At 53.1% G+C, this 19524-nt stretch overlaps 1 protein-coding gene across 1 annotated transcript; it reads left to right on the top strand.

Annotated features, from left to right (window-relative positions):
- Window positions 1-14143: 14143 nt before the first annotated feature.
- On the top strand, window positions 14144-17946 carry LOC310746801 (E3 ubiquitin-protein ligase TRIM56-like). The gene is made up of 2 exons (XM_083580918.1): window positions 14144-14269; window positions 15489-17946. Exon 2 carries the CDS (start codon window positions 15520-15522, stop codon window positions 17683-17685), a length of 2166 nt encoding a protein of 721 aa, XP_083437044.1. The 5' UTR covers window positions 14144-14269; window positions 15489-15519; the 3' UTR covers window positions 17686-17946.
- The last annotated feature ends 1578 nt before the right edge of the window (window positions 17947-19524 follow it).

Here is a 19524-nt window from a genome sequence, read left to right as displayed (position 1 = left end):
ACGACAGAGGACGAGATGGTGGGACAGTGTTCTTGAAGCTACCAGCATGAGTTTGACCCAACTGCGGGAGGCAGTGGAAGACAGGAGGGCCTGGCGTGCTCTGGTCCAGGGGGTCACAAAGAGGCGGACACGACTAAACGACTAAACAACAACAAAGCTGGGCAATGCATCTGGTTGGCCACTGTGAAGAGCGGGTGCTGGCCTCGATGGGCCTCTTTTCTTGGGTCTTGGCCCTCTCCCCAGCTCCCCTTCCCCTCAATAGGGCCCATCAATCACACACACGTCCCCCCCAGCCCCCCAGCTCCAGGTTCTCCATAGCTGAGTCACCCCCAGCTGCCGTGGAGCCACTGGGTTCGGCGCAGCCCAGAATTCCCCGCCGGTCTTTATCTGCCGCCGGAGCCTTCCTCCGTCCTTCCTGTCCCTGTCGCTCCATCTCCGAAAAGGCCTTTGGGTTTCCGTTCTTTCTCCAGATGTTTCCTGAGGGGGCGTCTCATCCTCATCCCAGATGCTTGGAAAGCCCCGAGGGGGGAGCCCAAGGAATGACTGGGCTTTCTGGGAAAGTGGGTGTCAGGATGGAAGAACAGAGAGAGAGAGAGCGGAGGAGCTGCGATGGTTCCTTTGGTAGTTGGGGCATTGAAGGGGGCTGGACTAGATGCTCCTCGTGGCCCCCTGCAAGATTCTGTGAAGAGCCTGCTGGATCAGGCCCACCGAGTCCAACACCCGCTTCTTACCAGGTGAGAAGCACCCAAGCCCAAGAGACCTCTGCCCTTCTGTCGTTTTCAGCAACTGGGGTTCAGAAGCATCGCTGCCTCTGACAGTGGAGACAGAGCCTCCTGCAGCAGGGAGTTCCACGGTTTAACTTTGTGCTTCATAAAGAAGAGTTTTTAGGGGTTTTTGAATGTTTTATGTAGTTTTATGTAGTTTTTCAATTTCATTGTTCTGCATGGGACAATGACAATAAAGATATCGTATAACTTAGGTGGGGGGGAGGGCAGTGGGCACCCTGGCAGCGTTCCCCTTGCCATAGCCTGACCTGTACCTCCTGAGCTGCTCCCAGAGATGTTCTGCTTCATCCTCCACGTCTGAACTGCTCCCTGTCACAGGTTCTTCCTGCTCACTAAACCCTGTTGCCCCTTCAGCATCCATCATCACCTCCCCCCCCCCCAATCTTCTCCCTCTGGCCTCAGGGTCCCACCACCAATCCCAGGGCTCTGAGCCTGCCTCCTCCCGGGTTTCCCTTGGGGGGGGATACCACCACTCCCCTTCCTCCAGCCAGTCCAAGACACCGTGCAAGATATCATCCGAATCCACGAGCCCTCTAGGGTCTCCTCCAGACTTCCAGCATCTTTTAAGTGCTGCTCGAGGTGGCTGCCAATTCCTCCTCCAACTTTTCTCCCCAGCGATGAATCAGGAAGAACCCACTCACCCCACTCGGGGCTCAGCCCCTGCCCCAGGGGGAAGGGGCGCCTGCCCTCTCCCTCCCTCCCAGACACAGACTCATCCCCACAGGCTTAGAGGTCTGGGTGAGAGTTCTGGGCGGGAGGCTGGGCTATGAGCTATGAGCCCCTGCAGAGAAGAGATGTGGGCGCGGCTGGCCGGCAGACAGACGCGGTGAGTTTGGCCACATGGAGAGACATGTGCCCGCTTGCTCCCTGCGCCACGGAGGAATGCCAGCCCTGCGTGTGTGCATGTGCGCGCACGGAGAGTTTCTTTAGCTCCCCCTCCCCACTGCACACACCTACACACAAGCGGCTACCGCGCAGCCACAACTCTGGATTCTGTGGGCTGACGGTTTTGGAAACTATTCCCCGGGCAAAGTTTTCCTTCGGACGACAGAGGTCCCGAGCCCCAGCTTAGCACAAGGAGTTCAACGTGACAGATGGGCGGGGAGGGAGGAGGGGCACACTGCCGGGTCCCACACAAGTCTCGGAGCAGCAGCCAAGCTGAGTCACTTCTGTCTCTTGTCTTGGAAGAAGGCGCAGAGCCGGCTCTTGAGGAATCCGAAGATCGCGGAGAGGCGAGCAGGGGGCGTGGGGAGCTCTCTGAGTGACAGCAGGGCAGGAGTTTTCTCACTAGCACCAAAACGCTTCACCGGCCAAAGTGTGCATAGGGGGGAGGCCGGCCAGGATCCTATCACCTGATAAAGAAGAATTCTGGGGTGCGGATTTACTCCGCTCCTTGGGGCGCCCCTCTCTCCGGTCAGCAAAGGAAGGTGTCTTCAGCCAAGTTGAAGAAGCAAACAGCGGTCCGTAGACCTGATCTTTATTTGTTGCAGCAAGGTTCAAACACACAAAGAGTGGGGAACCCCCCCCCCAATTCTCGGGCTGCGTGAACTTTTAAGACCTCTCCCTATTTCCCATAATCCATTTATCCAGTAGCATCTCCATACATCACAAATATGTCACAAAGTAATAATAATAATAATAATAATAATAATAATAATAATAATAATAATATTTTATTTATACCCCGCCCTTCCCGGTTCAAAAACCGGGCTCAGGGCGGCTAACAACAAATTTAAAACACTTAATTATAAAAGCAGCATAAAATACGGTATAAAAACATGAATAAGTAGGAGTGTTTGGCATTTAGAAACACGAGCCTGTCACCCATCCCTTTCAACAGCCCCCGTTCCCGACACCTTTTAACTACCCTCTTCCCCAAAGAACAATAGAAAGTATTTACACATCCCTCCGGCTGCAGGGCTTTCCTGCGCTTCTCCTTCGAAAGTATCAGCCTTCAATCCACTATCCCGATGGATGGCTGTCTGGGGTATGGGCTGCCCTTGATCGCCTCCTGCCTCCGCCTTGTGGAGGGGGAAGGAGTATGTGACCTTGTGTTTAAGGGATTATGGATTCCCCTCTTCCAGAGGAGTCATTAGCCGCTGGAAGCAAGGAAATCCGTCAATCCGTTGAATTTTGGCGATTATTTTATTCTATTTTGGAGCCAGCACCATTCATGGTATCTGCTTATTGCTACAATTTCATAGACTGCTTATCTGAGCCTCTTTGCTGTGGTGTGTTTATGGTGCTTGCATAAATGGTCATTGTCCTGGCCTTAGTTCGAGGCTGTGGTGGGGACTTGGGGTTTTGGGGGAGCTGTTTAACTGCCCACCCACTGGTTTTAACACACCAGTGGCTCTCTGGGGTTGGCATGAGAGATGCACACTTTAGATTGAAACATTTGCACAGGTAGTAGAAGCCAGCCCCATATATTGGGGTAACTAAAACACAGCTAGATGCATCTTATCTCTGCATATTCCCTGGGCACCACATTGGGCAAAGATTCCTGCAGCAGGGGGGCTGGACTAGATGACCCTGGGGGTCCCTCCCAACTCTACAATTCTATGATTTTCCAGATCCAAAGGAGATCCAAAGGGTTCCCCCACCCTCTGCTCCTCTTCTCTAGTTAATGAACAATCCACTCCAAAGTTCTCCAGGGCAAACCTCGTAGAGTTGGGAACGGTTCCCAGCGGTCATCTAGCCTGACCCTCCACAAGTCTGCCAGGGTGATGCAACAGCAACTCCTGCTACAGGCCCACATCCTCCTTTCACACCCCTCTGCTGTCGCCAGAGGATCCCACCCCCCCCCCAAAAAAAATAGAAGAACCTTTGGCTGGAGCTCTAAGTGGGTGCACTGTGTGTTTAAATGTCTTCCAGAACCTTGTGAACTGCCTGAGTGTTCAGACAAGAAGTCGCCACAGCAGATTCACCTGTAGGCCCGTTCAGACACCCCCTCTTTCCTTCCCCATTGCAGGGGGTTGGGCTAGATAACCCTCAGGGTTCCCTTCCAACTCTACAATTATAGGACTCTGTGGTTCCAGGGCCTGGAGACACAAATGCGGGGCTTCTCGCGTGTGTGGACACCCGTTCTTGCCTGTTATGCTGTACTTTGCTGTATTTTCACGAAAGTGTGGCCTACGAATGTTGAATAAATATACCCAACTCAGCCTCCTCCTGCAGAGCATCAACCCCACACCCCTGGGGCAACGTCCCACCCTCCCCACAGAGGCTGCTGATGCATCATGCGCCACCTTCGCCCCACGGATCCAGCCGTGTGGCTGCATGTCTGAACCGGCCTCCAGCCAGCCTCGTCCCTGGGCCTCCGCAGCGCAACCTTGCCGGGCTCCTCTTTGGGGAAAGAAGCTGCAGGCCGGCACCCCCCACCCAAGAATGTGGCCCAGCGGCACAGCTGGAGACTTCTGTGACTGTTGTGACAAGAGGAATGCGAGAGGGGCAAGCCCAGAGGTTTCTTCATGTCACTGGGCTTCTGAGGGAGCCTCCTCCCCTCTCGCTTTCGGGCAGTCCTTTGGCATGTAGGAATTCAAGGTTATGCAACAGGGGTTGCGTAACTTGCGGTCGGCTGACTGTGCGCACCCCTGCTTGCGCGTGTGTGTCATGGAAAGAGGCTAGATGCAGCTGGGGCAGCCTGCTTTGGTTTCAGGAGATCTTGCTGATTAAGAGGATTAAAAAGAAAAGGTTTCACCGTCTTGAGTTCAAGTTCAGAGCTTGCGGGGAGAAGAATCGAAGGAGGGCCACACCGAGCAGAAACTGCCAAGTCCACTGGCATCGTCTCTGCCACCCTGGCCGGGCGGAGGGCCATGAGCAGGGCAGAAAGGGCAGTGCCCCACCCCAGCAACTGGCATTCAGAGGTAGACTGCATCTGAATAGGGAGGTTTCGCTTAGCTAGTATGTCTTGTAGCTCAGTCCTCCTCTCTCTCCAAGCCTGCCTAGTCCAGCCAACCAGATGCTCTCCAGATGTTGGGCCGGTGGGCTTTCTGCTGGAACTCCATGGGCTCATATTAGAGCTGAGTTGGGTCTCCCCTCGATAGCAGCCAGAATTGATTTAGCTCATCTCAGATACTAAATGCCTTTGAGGACCATATTTTCACCAAGCTCTGCTGGTTGGAGCAGCTACAGGCAGGAGGCTGGTTCCCCAAAGTGTCAGACTCTCCAAATGGAGAAATATTTATCTCTTAGTTCACATGATCTTAGAAACTGGATCTTCGACCACGAAGCCAGCCAAGGCAGGGCCATCCATTATCGTTGCCCATTATTCTGTTTGGTACCCTCAAATTAAGGACATCCATTCAGGGCCTCACTGCCTTGAGATGCTGACGTTTCCACAATTACGCAGGGCCTTGGTTGAACTTGGATTTCAACAGGTGCTCAGAGGGGAGAAATCTTGGAATAGCACACATGGAACAGAAATGCACTTTAGTAGTCGGGGTGAAGATATCATTCACTATTGGTGCCTCCTCCGTGAGAGGTCTGGAGAGGGGCAGCAACAGAACAGGCCTTTTCGGCAATCTCCATTTGTGGAATACTTTGTGTTTTTGTTTTTATTATGTTTTTGTTTTTATGTTGTGATTTTAGGTTGTGAACTTCCCTGACATCTACAGGTATAGAGGTCATATACTACTACTACTACAGTGGTACCTCGGGTTAAGTACTTAATTCATTCTGGAGGTCCGTTCTTAACCTGAAACTGTTCTTAACCTGAAGCACCACTTTAGCTAATGGGGCCTCCTGCTGCTGCCAGAGCACGATTTCTGTTCTCATCCTGAAGCAAAGTTCTTACCCCGAGGTATTATTTCTGGGTTAGCGGAGTCTGTAACCTGAAGCGTATGTAACCCCAGGTACCACTGTACTACTAATAGTTGATTTGCAATTTAAATACGGTGCCCAGAGAAAAATTTATAACTCCACTTCTGGTTCTTGGATTGATCCTTCCAGGAACTGATAGTTGACCTCTTAGCCGATAAATACCTAAAAATTACACACCAGGCAACCAAATTTGCTCTGGCAGCTAAGAAGATTTGCTCCAGTTAGGTTAATGCATTGTGATTTTAATTTTGACACCAAATTATAGACTTCCAGCATCCTGTCCTCACAGTGGCCAAACAGGTGAAACTTCCCTGTTTCCAGCTACTGGCATTCAGAAGCGTTACTGCCTCCAGTTTATTATTATTACTCCAACTTTGGAGGCAGAGCAAAACCATCCTGTCTAGTGTTAATGGAGAAATCTGAGGGCTCCCTTGGACAAAAAGCAAGGACCCCAGCCCAGAATACCAGAGCAAAACAGCAGCCAGTCGGCTTGGTCTTGATGGAAGACTGTCAGACAGGACTCCCACCTGCCACCAGGTGGAACAAGATGGAAGCCCCAAACAAAAGAGAACCCAAACTTTTATTAGCTGCTAATCCCCATGCTACCCCCCCAAAACAACAACAACAACAACAATTTATTTGTACCCCGCCCATCTGGCTGGGTTTCCCCAGCCACTCTGGGCAGCTTCCAACAAAGATGAAAAATACATTAAAATGTCACACATGAAAAACTTCCCTGAACAGGGCTGCCTTCAGATGTCTTCTAAATGTTAGGTGGTTATTTGCGGGCACACGCTCTAAACCCTGTCTGTGGTGCCTACCCCTTTTCCCAAATGATGAGACAAGAGACCAGAGTATGGGTTCAAATTGGCCACAACTTTATTGAGCTTCAGACGTGGGAAACTTGGCACAGGCCTTGGCAGGTAACCCTCTCAGCCCGCCTGGCTGAGGATATGCAGGCAGTTGAGGCCCAGTGAGAGGGGACTGCAAAGCGCAAACTTACACAGCATGCCCTTCCACCGACCTCGTCCAGGGAGTTTGACCTACATGCCACAGCTCTAGGACCAGTGATAAGGAGAAGGAGCCAGGACGGATGTGACTTTTGTAAGCTGTCGTGCGCCAGCGCCCCAGTGTCCTGATGTGTGCGGGGTCCCAACACTGTATCGCTGCTGAAGTAGCAGCCCCGATACGAAACGAGTGCCCGGAATATTCCTGGGGACTAACACTGCAAGCAAATATGGCTTTGCGTAAAACCGCTGTGAATTGTGATCGCGTCAATGGGCGCGTGTTTGAGTGAATGAAGAAAAGGCCCTTGGACTTTGGCCGGACCCTGAAGAAGCGGCGTGTGTCGCGATATGGGCAGGGACCCGCCTGTTCCGTCGAGGGCAGCGCAAGCGTGACCCCTTTCCGCAATTGGTCAGTTTTGGAGGACCGAATCTTGACATTCAACGTATGCCCAGAGAACTTGATGTCGTTGTCTGCCAACCCTGATTGCAGGGGCCCATGGGCCCATGGCACCAAAAAAGGCTAGGGAGAATGCTGCCCGAAAGAGACGAGTTTCAAAATTTGACCAGCAGATCTCTGGTAGTTTTTTCCAAATTAGATAAAGTATATCTATGGTGATAGGCTTCCTGCCATCCTGACGTGGGGGAATGACTCGCCGCCACCCAGCCAGCAACTTCTTGACATGGAAGCTGTCACAGGGGTCTGGCCAATGATGGAATTTACAAAAGAAAGAAATAGCCGCCCTGTAAAGCATTAAAGTTTTTATGGCAAGGCCCTTGCGCTTTAGGAGCACCAAGAACTGAAGCACCTCCTCCTCGGATGCGCGTCGTGTTGCAGAGCCACGAAAGCGCCCAAAGGCATCCCAGGCCCTGGAATAAGAACGTCTAGTGGAAGGTGCTATTGCTGCCAACACTCCCTGGTTTACTTCTCGCTTCCAATCTCCCACAGATCGTCTGGGAAGGCGTCCGGGGACTGGGCTGCTTCTGGTGCCATCGCGCGGAAACGCTCCATCTGGAAACGAGACAGGGCATCAGCAATGTTATGGATAAGGCCAGGTATGAAGCGGGCAGTGAAAGGAATATTGTGCCGCAGGCACTCCAGCACAAACAGGCGCAGGACCCTTATGACCCTCTGGGACTTTGCTGACTGCCTAGATATAACTCTTACCACCGCTTGATTGTCGGACCAGAAACAGACCCTGGAATTCGAGAAGAGGGTTCCCCAGATGCAAATGGCGACTAGAATAGGAAAGAACTCCAGAAAGGTTAAATCCCGAGTAACGCCTGCTGCGTGCCAAGAAGATGGCCGCGGCTGGGCGCACCAATGTCCAATTCAATACCCAAGTAGGAAAGGATAGTCGAAGGGCCCTCGGTCTTGTCAGCAGTCAGAGGTATGCCAAAGTCAGCTGCAAGGCGCATGAATGTAGCTAGGGATAGAGCGCAGTCAGGGGCGTCTGGGGAGCCCCAGGGGAGTCTGGGGCCGCCATAGTAAGAAAGTCATCTAAGTAATGGATGACAAAAGGGGAACCAGATGTGGTTTTGAAGGCCCATGCAATGAATGTGCTGAAGGTTTCAAAGGCCGCGCAGGCCACAGAGCAACCCATGGGAATAGCCTTGTCAAAATACCAGCTATCCCTGAATTTGAATTGTAGAAGCCAAAAATCTTCAGGATGAACCGGGAGCAGCCGAAAGGCTGACTCGACGTCGCATTTTGCCAATAAGGCCCCAGTGCCCAATTCCCTAATCATTTTGATGGCCACGTCCAAGGACGCATATTTAACTGAACAAAGCTCCCGTGGTATGGCGGAGTTTACAGACCCACCCCTAGGATAAGAAAGGTTATGTATCATGCGGAACTCACCAGGAAGTTTTTTGGGAACTATGCCGAGAGGGGAAACTATAAACTTTTTGAAAGGGGGAGCCGGGAAAGGGCTGGCCACTCTGCCTAAACGCCGCTCTTTTTCAATTTTGTTAAATGCAACAAGGGGCATTTCCATTACCAACTTTTGATTGGGAGGGGTTCTGGATCCGGTGAACTGGAGACAGGGATGCGAAACCCTGCCTCCAAGTAGTTGGCTGCAGTCCTGTTGGGATAAGCCTGTAACAAAGGTAACATCGCGGAGAGGCGGACAGGGGTTGGGGCTAGGGTGGGGGGGGACTCATTTTCGGGAGGCAGCCTTGGCTTGCTGGGCTCCAGTGGTAGAGGCTCCTGAGTCTCCCTTGGTGTCCTTGGCTCCACTCCCCAATCCTGTTTTTCGAAAACTGCAAAAAGGGGGCTTAGCCCGAAAACACTTAGTCCGTGAATGAGGACCACCACAGCGCTCACAGGCGTGGTCAAAGCGGCTTCGGTCCCTGCTGCACAACCCATTATTAAACTCCCAACATGTTGATATTGCCACCCTTTGCACCTTGGAGGGGGGTTTACCTTACTTCTCCCCAAAAGCCCTTTTTTGGAAGTTTGGGGCCACTACTTCGGACCAAAGATCATTGTCCTTGATGTCCCAACGGGCCGTGGGTTCTTCAGCGGCCCTCTCACAGAGCAGCTCATTGTAAGCCAAAGCCGCTGAGTCCCCCGCCATTTTTCTGGCTTTTCAGATGATGCCCAGATAGTTAGCCAAGTGCCAAGCCCTATTGGGGTAAGCAGCAGCCACCAATCCCATGTAAGAGGTGAACACAGTTAGCCAATTGTCGAAAGTTCTATCAATATCCATTGCCTTGTCTTTCTTGCGACCCGATTCAGGCTTAAACTTGGAACTACAAGAATAAGCCGGGGATAGCAGGGCAAACATGTCCACAAATTGCCCATTTAGAATGCGATTGCGAATATTGTTTTTTTAAAAAATAAAATATTTATTGAAATTTTACAAAAACATAAATTTACAAAATAAATAAAAGAAAAAAAAACATACAAAAATACATAAAAAATAAAAAATAAAAATACAAAGTACAAAGAACAAATAGATACAAGAGTTAAAAACAAACCCATTTTTTGTAACTTTAAACTCATTAGCTTGTTTCCTTGACTTCCTCACACCTCCCCTTTTTGTATTCCCATTTAAATAATCAAATCAGCAAATCCTTACCCTCTTTCGTTTATCTTAACTCTATATCTTAACATATTATAACTCTATATTTTCATCCATTATCAACTCATTTTTGCATATTCTCATTAACTTTGTTGCTAGTGCCTCTTATTTTCAATTCAACATCATTTTTAACATTCATTAATTTTACAGTGTTTCTGAAGATAGTCTTTAAATTTCTTCCAATCTTCTTCCACCAACTCTTCTCCCAGGTCTCGGATTCTGCCAGTCATTTCCGCTAATTCCATATAGTCCATCACATCTTCATCTGCCACTCTTCCAGGGTGGGTAAATCTTGTGTCTTCCAATACTTTGCAATGAGTATTCTTGCTGCTGTTGTTGCATACATGAAGAAAGTTCTATCCTTCTTTGGCACCAATTGGCCGACTATGCCCAGGAGAAAGGCCTCTGGTTTCTTCAGGAAGGTATATTTAAATACCTTTTTCATTTCATTATAGATCATCTCCCAGAAAGCCTTAATCTTTGGGCACGTCCACCAAAGGTGAAAGAATGTACCTTCATTTTCTTTACATTTCCAACATTTGTTATCAGGCAAATGATATATTTTTGCAAGCTTGACTGGTGTCATGTACCACCTGTATATCATTTTCATAATATTCTCTCTTAAGGCATTACATGCCGTAAATTTCATACCGGTGGTCCACAACTGTTCCCAGTCAGCAAACATAATGTTGTGTCCAACATCTTGTGCCCATTTAATCATTGCAGATTTAACCGTTTCATCCTGCGTTTTCCATTTCAACAGCAAGTTATACATTCTTGAAAGTATCTTAGTTTTGGGATCTAACAATTCTGTTTCCAATTTTGATTTTTCCACCTGGAAGCCAATTTTTTTGTCCAAATTAAAGGCCTCTCTTATTTGATAATAATGAAGCCAGTCTCGCACTTTATCTTTTAATTTCTCAAAACTCTGCAATTTCAATTTATCTCCTTCTTGTTCCAGTATTTCCCAATATTTCGGCCATTTGGCCTCCATATTGAGCTTTTTCTGAGCCTTCGCTTCCATTGGTGACAACCACCTTGGGATTGCGAATATTGTTTTTGAGCCGGATGCCAGGAGGCTGATCCGTGGTCTTGAAGCTTGACGCCCACACCCTCCCGTTTGCAACAAGCCCATCCTCCCCACATGGCTCCTTGGCCCCAAAGGCACAGCGATAGCGCCGGGTGCGGTGTTCCCAAATCCAACTAGGCAGGCCAGGGGCCTTGTGGGTAGTAACCCAGTACTCTTTGCACCGTTCTTCCGACTTGCCACAGGAGGAATCACACGTACCTGAAAGATCTGAAGAATCTGAAGAGTCCCTCTGGCACTTACACCCATGCTTCCTTGATCTGCAAGACCTCTTCTTCCTGTGATGTGTTGGGCTGGAGGGGCTGTCCGATGAACTCGAAATGGGTGACCTATGCCTACACCTGCCCTCATGAGACCGCCGACAAGGTGACTTAGACTTATCTAAGCGCTCCTCGGCCCGAGCCAGGCGACGCTGCAGGCTGCGGTTCTGACGCAGTAATTCCTGCACATCATCCTCACTTGACTGTGCAGAATCACCCTCAGCAGAGAGCTCCTCCGGGTATACGTGCTTTTTCTTTTTTGGAAGGGCCCTGATGGGCCTGGCATCAGAGGTGGAGGGGCCAGCACCCCTCACTTTTCTCTTAGAGATTATTAACTTCATAGGTGGGACCTTCCGGCCGGAAGACAAGGCCCTTTTCTTCATTCTGTTGGCTGCCTTTCCGGCATTGCTAGGGGTGCCCTTCGCTGCAGCTCTTGGAGTGCCCCCCACCAGGTGTGGGCAAGGGAGAGCCTTCCAATTGTTCAGCTGCCACGGCAAGAGACATAATGCACCTAGAAGCAATGTTCTAGTAAAATGGCAGGGTTTTGTTTGTTTATTTTATTATTATTATTATTACTAATATACTTTGCAAACAAAAGATTTGGGCTAGGGACAGAACCAGCCAACCTAACTGCACACAAACACTAAAACTGCAAAAGAGGAATAACAGTTAGCACACATCCTTAATCATGGGCTCCTGCTATAAAGCGGGGGGGGGGGAAGGGGGTGAACATGACCGCCATGCGGCCTGACATAACCCCCCCCCCCCGCCAGACAACTGAAAGCCACGCTTATAAGACTTTTCAGTGGGTGGCTGATATGCGGCCTAGCAGCGAGGCACCCCCCCCCCGTGCCACTGCCAAATGAGAAGCCCCCCAAGCGGCCTGTTGCCAAGGAACCCTCAGGCCTGATGAGGCGCCTCCCATGGCACGGTTGGCAGCAGGGGAGCTATGCCATACCCCCGCCCGCAAACAAGCAGGCCGGCCCTTGCAGCCTGGTAGGGGCCCGCCACTCACTTGGGCCAGCAACACCGGTGGCTGGCAGCGGCTGGGGAGCAATGCCACCCCTCACCACCGTAAAAGTTATCGGGCTGCTCGGGCTGGCAGTACCCATGCCGGCGGCTGTGGGAGAGCAATGCCCCCCTGCCGTTGCCAAAGCAAACAGAGAAGGGGAGGAGGCCAGCACCGCAGCCTGGTCAGGCTCGCACAGCGCACCCGGGCTGGCCGCACTCCTCCCACCGCCACAAAAAGGCGAGCAGGCCGTGTTTGCGGCCTAGCCGAGCCCACACTGCCCGCCGGGTTGGCAGGAGCCCCAGATCGGTGGCAGGCGGTGGGGAGCGATGCCACCACCACCCCCGCCGCTGCAAAAGGCGACCAGGCCGCGATTGCGGCCTAGTTGGGCCCACAATGCCCCGGGCCGGCAGCAGGCAGCGTTGGGGAGCGATGGCACCCCCCGCCGCAGGGAAAGGGGAGCAGGCCGCGTTTGCGGCCTAGTCGGGCCCACGCCGCCCCCCTGGGTCAGGCTAGCAGCGGCCCGGGCGGCAGCCAGCGGTGGAGGAGCAAGGCTCCTTCCCACGTTGGGGACAAAAACAAAACAGCAAAACCCCCAAAGGGCCACAATGTCCCCAACTGGGCACGCCAAAATTGGGGCCTAGCTTGGCGGAGGGGGCCAAATCCCCCTCCCCATCCGGGCAAAGGAAAGAAGGTCAGCTACGTACCTCAATCTGGTGGCCTGGATACACTCCGGATCCTGATCTTGATCCTGGAAGAAAGAACAGCAAAAGAGGCTTGAGCCCAGGGGTCAGCCTCTTTTCTTTTTGGCCTTAGGCCCACCCCCAGCCGGCCGTCCATTGTCCTCCCTGGCCGAGGGCGGGTCAAAGGCCAGCTCAAGCAGGTGGGTGGCACCTGCCCAGGTGAGCCCCGCTCGGTGCCGCAAACCCCGCCCACCTGTGGGGAAGGGAGGGCGGATAATCGCTTTTGTGACTTTTGTGATTTGTCCCCACAAAACACTTCATCGCAGTTTCTTCCTCTCTATTCAAAGGGCCTTTGCTGCACGATACCAAATGTCAGAATTCACTGATCAATGTATCTCTGTACTGGCTCACTGGGAAAACTTCAGAAATTCATATAGACCTGTGAGCTCAGCTCCTCAGCAGCCCCTCTGCCTGAGGGATAATCCCTGGCCTCCTGATACCTGAGTGCCAGACAGGTAGCCATTCCAGATGAAATAACAAACCCAGATGAAGGCAAAAGGGTGGGATTCACTTGGCTGGGAAACAGGGAAATGTAAATATCTCTTTTGTTGCACTTGATGGGTGTTTGGTGGAGGGCAAGGGGAACCATGGGGCAGGGTCCAGGATGCTCAGATTCCTGCCACCAGACCTCTCCTTTCATGATGTAACCATGATGTATGAGTGATGTATTAGTAAGTTTCTGAGCACAATTCAAAGTGTTGGTGCTGACCTTTAAAGCCCTAAACAGCCTCATTCCAGTATATCTGAAAGAGCATCTCCACCCCCATCGTTCAGCCTGGACACTGAGGTCCAGCTCCGAGGGCCTTCTGGAGGTTCCCTCACTGCCAGAATCAAGTTTACAGGGAAGCAGGCAGAGGGCCTTCTCGGTGGTGGCGCCCACCCTGTGGAACGCCCTCCCACCAGATGTCAAAGAGAACAAGAACTACCAGACTTTTAGATGACATCTGAAGGCAGCCCTATTTAGGGAAACTTAATGTTTGATAGGTTGTTGTATTTTAGTGTTCTGTTGGAAGCCGCCCAGAGTGGCTGGGGAAACCCCTCTCCAGCCCATTGGCTCCCCAGCGGAACCATCCCCGACCCCCCCCCTGCCACCCCCTTGTCACAACCTCCCAGCCCCGCGGCGCCTTGCGCAAGGGGTGCCCAAACACTTTTTCAAAGAGAGACAGATTTGATGAAGTGAACATGCGTGAGGGCCGACCAAAGCTTTCTATATGATTTTACCCCAATGTTGTTGAACTTTTTTGTTGATTCAAGTTGTTGAGCTTTTAGATGGGGTTTTACCCCAGTAAATAAACTAGGCGCCGTATTAAACCTTTGGACTTTGAACACGCCTGCCCTTGCGGAATCTTCCACCCCCTGTGAGCGTCAGATTCGCTTTCGCTTCCGCGCGGTGACGCTCCCAGCCCCACATCTCGGGGCGACCTCTGGGGGAAGGGCAAGCGGAGAGGTCCCTCAGCCCAGCTGCCACTCTGAGGTAGGGGCTCCTTCGCGGGTGGGCGTTTAAGCTGCCAGTCAGTCAGGAGTCGCCCCCGAGATATGGGGTTCAGGCGGCCACCTTTGGCCTGGAGACCTTCGGAGGGTTAGGGGCGGCCGGGGTGGGTCAGGGGCAGTCCTTCTCTCCCTGGATCCCGGGAAGGGGAGGTCATGCTGGTCGCAAGGGCCTCGATGAGAGCTGGGCAAGGGCGCCCCCGCCGGCGCCAGGAGTCTCCTGGGAACCCAGGAGTCCTGCCCCCTAACCCCACTCCCATTGCACGTGTTGTAAAAACCGGGGGTCGCCTGTGCAGCTCAACCCACGGAGAGTGGCGCTTTCATCCCCGTCTGTGGGTTTCCCCGTGTTCGTGGCTGTGCGTTTAACGCGCTCCTGTGCGCTCCTTCCTACCTAGCGCACTTACGGACGTGCGCTTCTTGTACAGAGCCTCGGTTTCCTTACATCAGGCGCAAGGGCTCCTTCTCCTGCCTCCTGGGCACACCCCGATCCGGGGAGCCCCCTCTCACCCCAGCCTCCTAGATGGATTAAAGGGGGGAGCCCCAGCAGGGCTCTCCAGATGTTGCTGGACTGCCGCTCCCTCCCTTGCAGGGAGTTCAAAGGTCCAGCCATATCTGGTGTTTGCAGAACTTTTGTCCCGAGAGGACTGGACAAAGTCAGGGAGGAGGAAAGCTGTCCTTGGCTCCTAGTTACAATACAGACTCTGCTGTGCCTTAGTGAATGGTGATCTGCTCTATTGTCAAGCTGCTCTTCCTGTCAGAAAGTTCTTCCTGATGTTTAGGCTGCAATGTCCTTTCTTGTGACTGAACTCCTTTGTAAGTGAACTCAGGCTTGCTTCCTTTCCCATGTGGCAGCCCTTGAGATGTTTGAAGATGGCTCTCCTATCTCCTCTCAGTCTCCTCTTTTCCAGGCTAAACATACCCAGGTCCCTCAACTGCTCCTCATCAGGCTTAGTTTCCAGACCCTTGATCATCTTGGCAGCCCTTCTCTGCATACCTTCCACCTTGTCAACATCCTCTTTAAATTGTGCTGCCCTGGACTTCTGATGATGCCGCCTAGAATCACGTTAGTCTTTGTTTGCTGCTGCATCACAGCGTTGACTCATATTGAGCTTGTGGTTTACTAAAACCCCTGGATCCTTTTCACAGTGCGCGCTCTCTCTCTCTCTCTCTCTTTCTTGTCCACCCCCTGGCAGGTTCCCTTCAAGGCAACCTCCCTGCAGCAGGGACCACCCCACCATGGCTGCCAAGGCCCCGTCCCTCTCCGAAGCCCTCACCAGCGGCTTCCTGACCTGCACCATCTGCCTGGAGCGCCTCTGCCGCCCCAAGATCCTTCCCTGCCTGCACAGCTACTGCCAGGAGTGCCTGCGGAAGTTGGCAGGAGGCCGGAAGGAGCTTCAGTGCCCTGAGTGCCGTGAGCGGGTGGCCCTCCCAGAGGGGGGCGTGGGCGCCCTCCGGACCAACTTCTTCATCAACGGCCTGCTGGACCTGGTCCACCCCACAGGGGAGGCAGAGCCCACCTGCAGCCTCTGCCCGCTCATTGGCCAGGAGGCCGGCCGGCCAGCCGTCTCCCGCTGCCTGGACTGTGCCGACGACATGTGCCGGGACTGCGCCAGCGGGCACCGCTGCTCCCGCCTCACCCACCTCCACTGCGTGGTGGCCATGAAGGACTACCTCTCCGGAGAGCACGACGAGGAGATCCGGAAGCGCCAGGCGCTGCAGTGCAAGGAGCACACCGGCGAGGAGCTGCGCTTCTTCTGCACGCCTTGTGCCGTCGTCCTCTGCCGGGAGTGCCGGCTGGGGGCCCACCTCCAGCACCCTTGCCTGCCCCTGGCTGAGGCGGCCCAGGCCCGCCGGCCGGTCATTGTGGAGCTCCTGGCCGGGGTGGAGGAGACGGTGCAGGTCATCCGGACGGGGAGGGCCAGCCTGGAGAGGGAGGCTGCGCAGCTGCAGGTGCGCGAGGCTAGCATCCGGAATGCCGTGGAGCAGGCGTGCTCGCGGGCGGTGCAGCGGCTGCTGGCACAGCAGGAGGAGGTCCTGGCCCAGCTGGAGGACTACGTGAAGGAGCGGCAGAAGGCCTGCCAGGCCCTCTGCTCCGATCTGGAGTTCCAAGAGCAGGTGGCCTCCAGCACTGTGGCCTTTGCCCAGAAGGTGCTGAGTCTGGGGAGGGAGGTGGAGATCGTCTCCCTGGAGCAGGTCATCTGTGAGCGTCTCAGGCATCTGCAGGGCTTCTCCTGGGAGCCGCTGGCCACCCGCCTGCCCTGCCTGGAGGTCAACGCTGAGATCGAGGGCAGCGGCCCCCGCCTGTTCCACCTGGAGTTCCGGGAGGAGAGCCCCACTGGAGTGCCGGAGGGCCCGCAGGAGGCGGCTACAAAATGGGCCAAGAAGAAGACCCACCTGCCCTGCCTGGAGGTCAACACTGAGATCCCCACTGGAGTGCCGGAGGGCCACAAGGAGGCAGCCACAAAAGGGGCAAAGAAGAAAAGGAGGAAGCAACAGCAGCAAGAGCAGCCTGCCAAGGAGGGATTCCACATGACCACCCTCATCCTCAGGGGCTGCCAGCAAGCCGTAGCCCCTGTGCCTCCTCCCAAGGCCCCAGGAACCCCCCTTCTGACACCCAAGCCTCTCTTCTCATATAGCTTCTGCGTCAAGAGCCCCAGCGACCAGAAGTGCCCCCTGGTCACGGGGCTCTGCCCCTTTGGCTCTGGAGAGCTGCTGGTGGCCGACAATCAAAACAAGAATCTGAAGCGCTTCTCCCTGCAGGGGGAGTTCAAGGGCACTGTCCCTGTCCCCAGTGGCGTGGCCCCGGTCAGCGTGGCCGTTGTGGGCAGCAAGGTGGCCTTCACGGCTGGCTCCTGCCTCTACCTCCTGAATGGTGAAGGTGGCCTGGTGTGGCAGAAGGCCCTGGGGCAGGGGCAGGCCAGCCATGCCGTGGTGGGTCTGGGGGGAGACCGTATGGCAGTGTGTGTGGCTGGGCAGTTGGAGGTGTACGACCTGGAGGGGCGGCTGCTGGAGAAGATTGTGCCCGAGGGCAGTGCAGAGAGGTGCCTCGTCTTCCTGGCCAACCACAAGCACGGCTTTGTGGGCTCGGACTGGTACCACCGCAGCGTGGTCCTGTTCACCAGGACGGGGCAGCTGGTGGCCGAGTGCTCTGAGGAGCAGCTGGGCGAGTGCCAGCCGGGGGCCGTTTGTGCCGACACCATGGGCATCATTTACGTGGTCTTGAGGGAGCTGAACAAGGTGGTGGCCTTCTCCCCCAGAGGGAAGGAGTTGGGGGCATTCCTCACTGCCAAGAACAGCATCAACCGGCCGCGGGTGGTCACGGTGGCTGGGAAGCGGCGCTTTGTCGTGGCTCTGAGCAACGGCACCGTCCACATCTTCCGGATCAGGTATCAGGGCAAGTGAGACAGAGAAAGGGCAAGGGAGGGGGGTTAAAAGCTGTATGTCGCAGAGTTAATGACGCAAGGCAGACTGGTGTGACCAAGGTGAGCAATGGTGTGTGTAGGAGAGTAAAAGCAACAGTTCCTCCCGCCTGCCCTCCTGTCTGGATTGGGTCGGCTCCCAGAGTTTTGCTTTACTTACCTGGGGTTGTTGTTCCCAAGGGTGGCCACCAGAGGGCAATGTGGAAATGATAGAACCTGGCATAGATCGCCTTTGGCAGTTGCCAAAGTTTGCCTTCCTTTTGTTCTCCTGGGTAAATCAGGGGCATGAAAAAGGCTGCAACAGCTAGATAACGGCAGGCAGCAGCAGAGACCTGCTTACTCTTATATTTAGACCAGCTTGCGGTCAGGATGCTCGTAAATGGGACAGTTTGTTTGTATACAAAAAAATCTGCCCTTTTCCCTTATGGGGTATCCAAGAGCCCATACAGAGTCCTTACATAGGTTCCCTATTGGTAGGAGAAAATAAGAGGCCAACCAGAGAATACTGAGAAGCGAAGCAGCTCGTAAGCCTGATCTTTATTGAACTGTTGCAACAGGGTCCTCACGCCCCACACGCAGGAGAAGGAGGAGGAACCCAGAACAATGGCGTGCAAGGCCTTATATAGACTTTTGAAATTGCCACCCTGTAGATCAAGACCACCCCCAGAAACACCATACATACATCACAGAAGGGGTGTAGCTCAAGACCACCACCCCAGACACATCATACCTACATCACAGAAAGGGCACTTTACAGTAGAAATCTGAGTGGTTGGTTTACCTCCTGTCTGCCAGGTTACCTGTTTAATGGTCACTTGATTGGATACCCTGGGGAGCCTGGCCAGTCTTTTGTAATGATAAATACTTAGTTCCTGAGCCAGGTCAGGCTCACACCCTATTCATATATTAAGTGTGCTCTTAAGACAGGATTTGTGAGGAAAGAAACAATGGGGAGGTTTCCTACTTTGACCTTGCAGAGAAATCATTTGCTCAGTCTGGGAATCAAAATGGTTTCAGGTCGGTCTTCCTGTGCTGATCTATGTACGTGCTTGGTTGGTACACTTAGGAACATTTAACATATACCTAAGACCTCAAAATTCCTATCACAATACTTCAACAGGTATAGAACTTGTTTACACCTGTTAGTGGTCAGGATGTGGCTTTGTCTCTTGAGTCAATGTTTGAAAAGCATAGAAAACATGGACAAAATAAGGAGAAAGGTAAACAGGAGGGGTGGTCCTTGAAATCAGAGTGATGGGAGATGTCGACAAAGGCGGGAATTTAGTAGGGAAATTAGGCGGTCGTGATGGGCTGTAAACCTTGCAGTACCCAGCCAGTGGGGAGACAAGGGAGGGACCCTGCGCTTCAGGTATAGGGAATATAAGCTTATGCTTTGTCAATATTGGGTGTGCCTGCTTTGGACACCCGCTCTTGCAAGGGCGTATTGTATTCAATAAACTCTCTGCTTTTTCACCAATTTTATTCAGATTAAGGGATCAAGGGTCTTAGGAGCCACTTTTTTAAAACTTCTGACAGAGGAGGACCCCTCTGACAAGATGGTGGGCATCAAAACCTTTCCAAAGTGCCTTTTCTGCTCTCAGGAGGAAACTCGGGGCTTGGCCAGGTGTTCTGCAAAAGGGTGGCAGAATCCATTACGCAGGAGGGCTCTCGGATTTGGCCTGCTGGTGTGGCCAGCTTCCAGCTGCTAAATGGGGCATAACACAACAGAGTGTGTAATTGGAGTGCAAATCTGAGAGTGTGGGGCACGATATTAAGCCTGAACGTTATATTCATTTGCACCCCAAGGAGACCATCACTGAGT

This window comes from Podarcis filfolensis (genome assembly GCF_964270895.1).
Source record: "Podarcis filfolensis genome assembly, chromosome: 13".
NCBI lineage: Eukaryota > Metazoa > Chordata > Lepidosauria > Squamata > Lacertidae > Podarcis > Podarcis filfolensis.
Note: the sequence above shows the minus strand (reverse complement) of the source record. Positions and strands in the feature narration are given on the sequence as shown.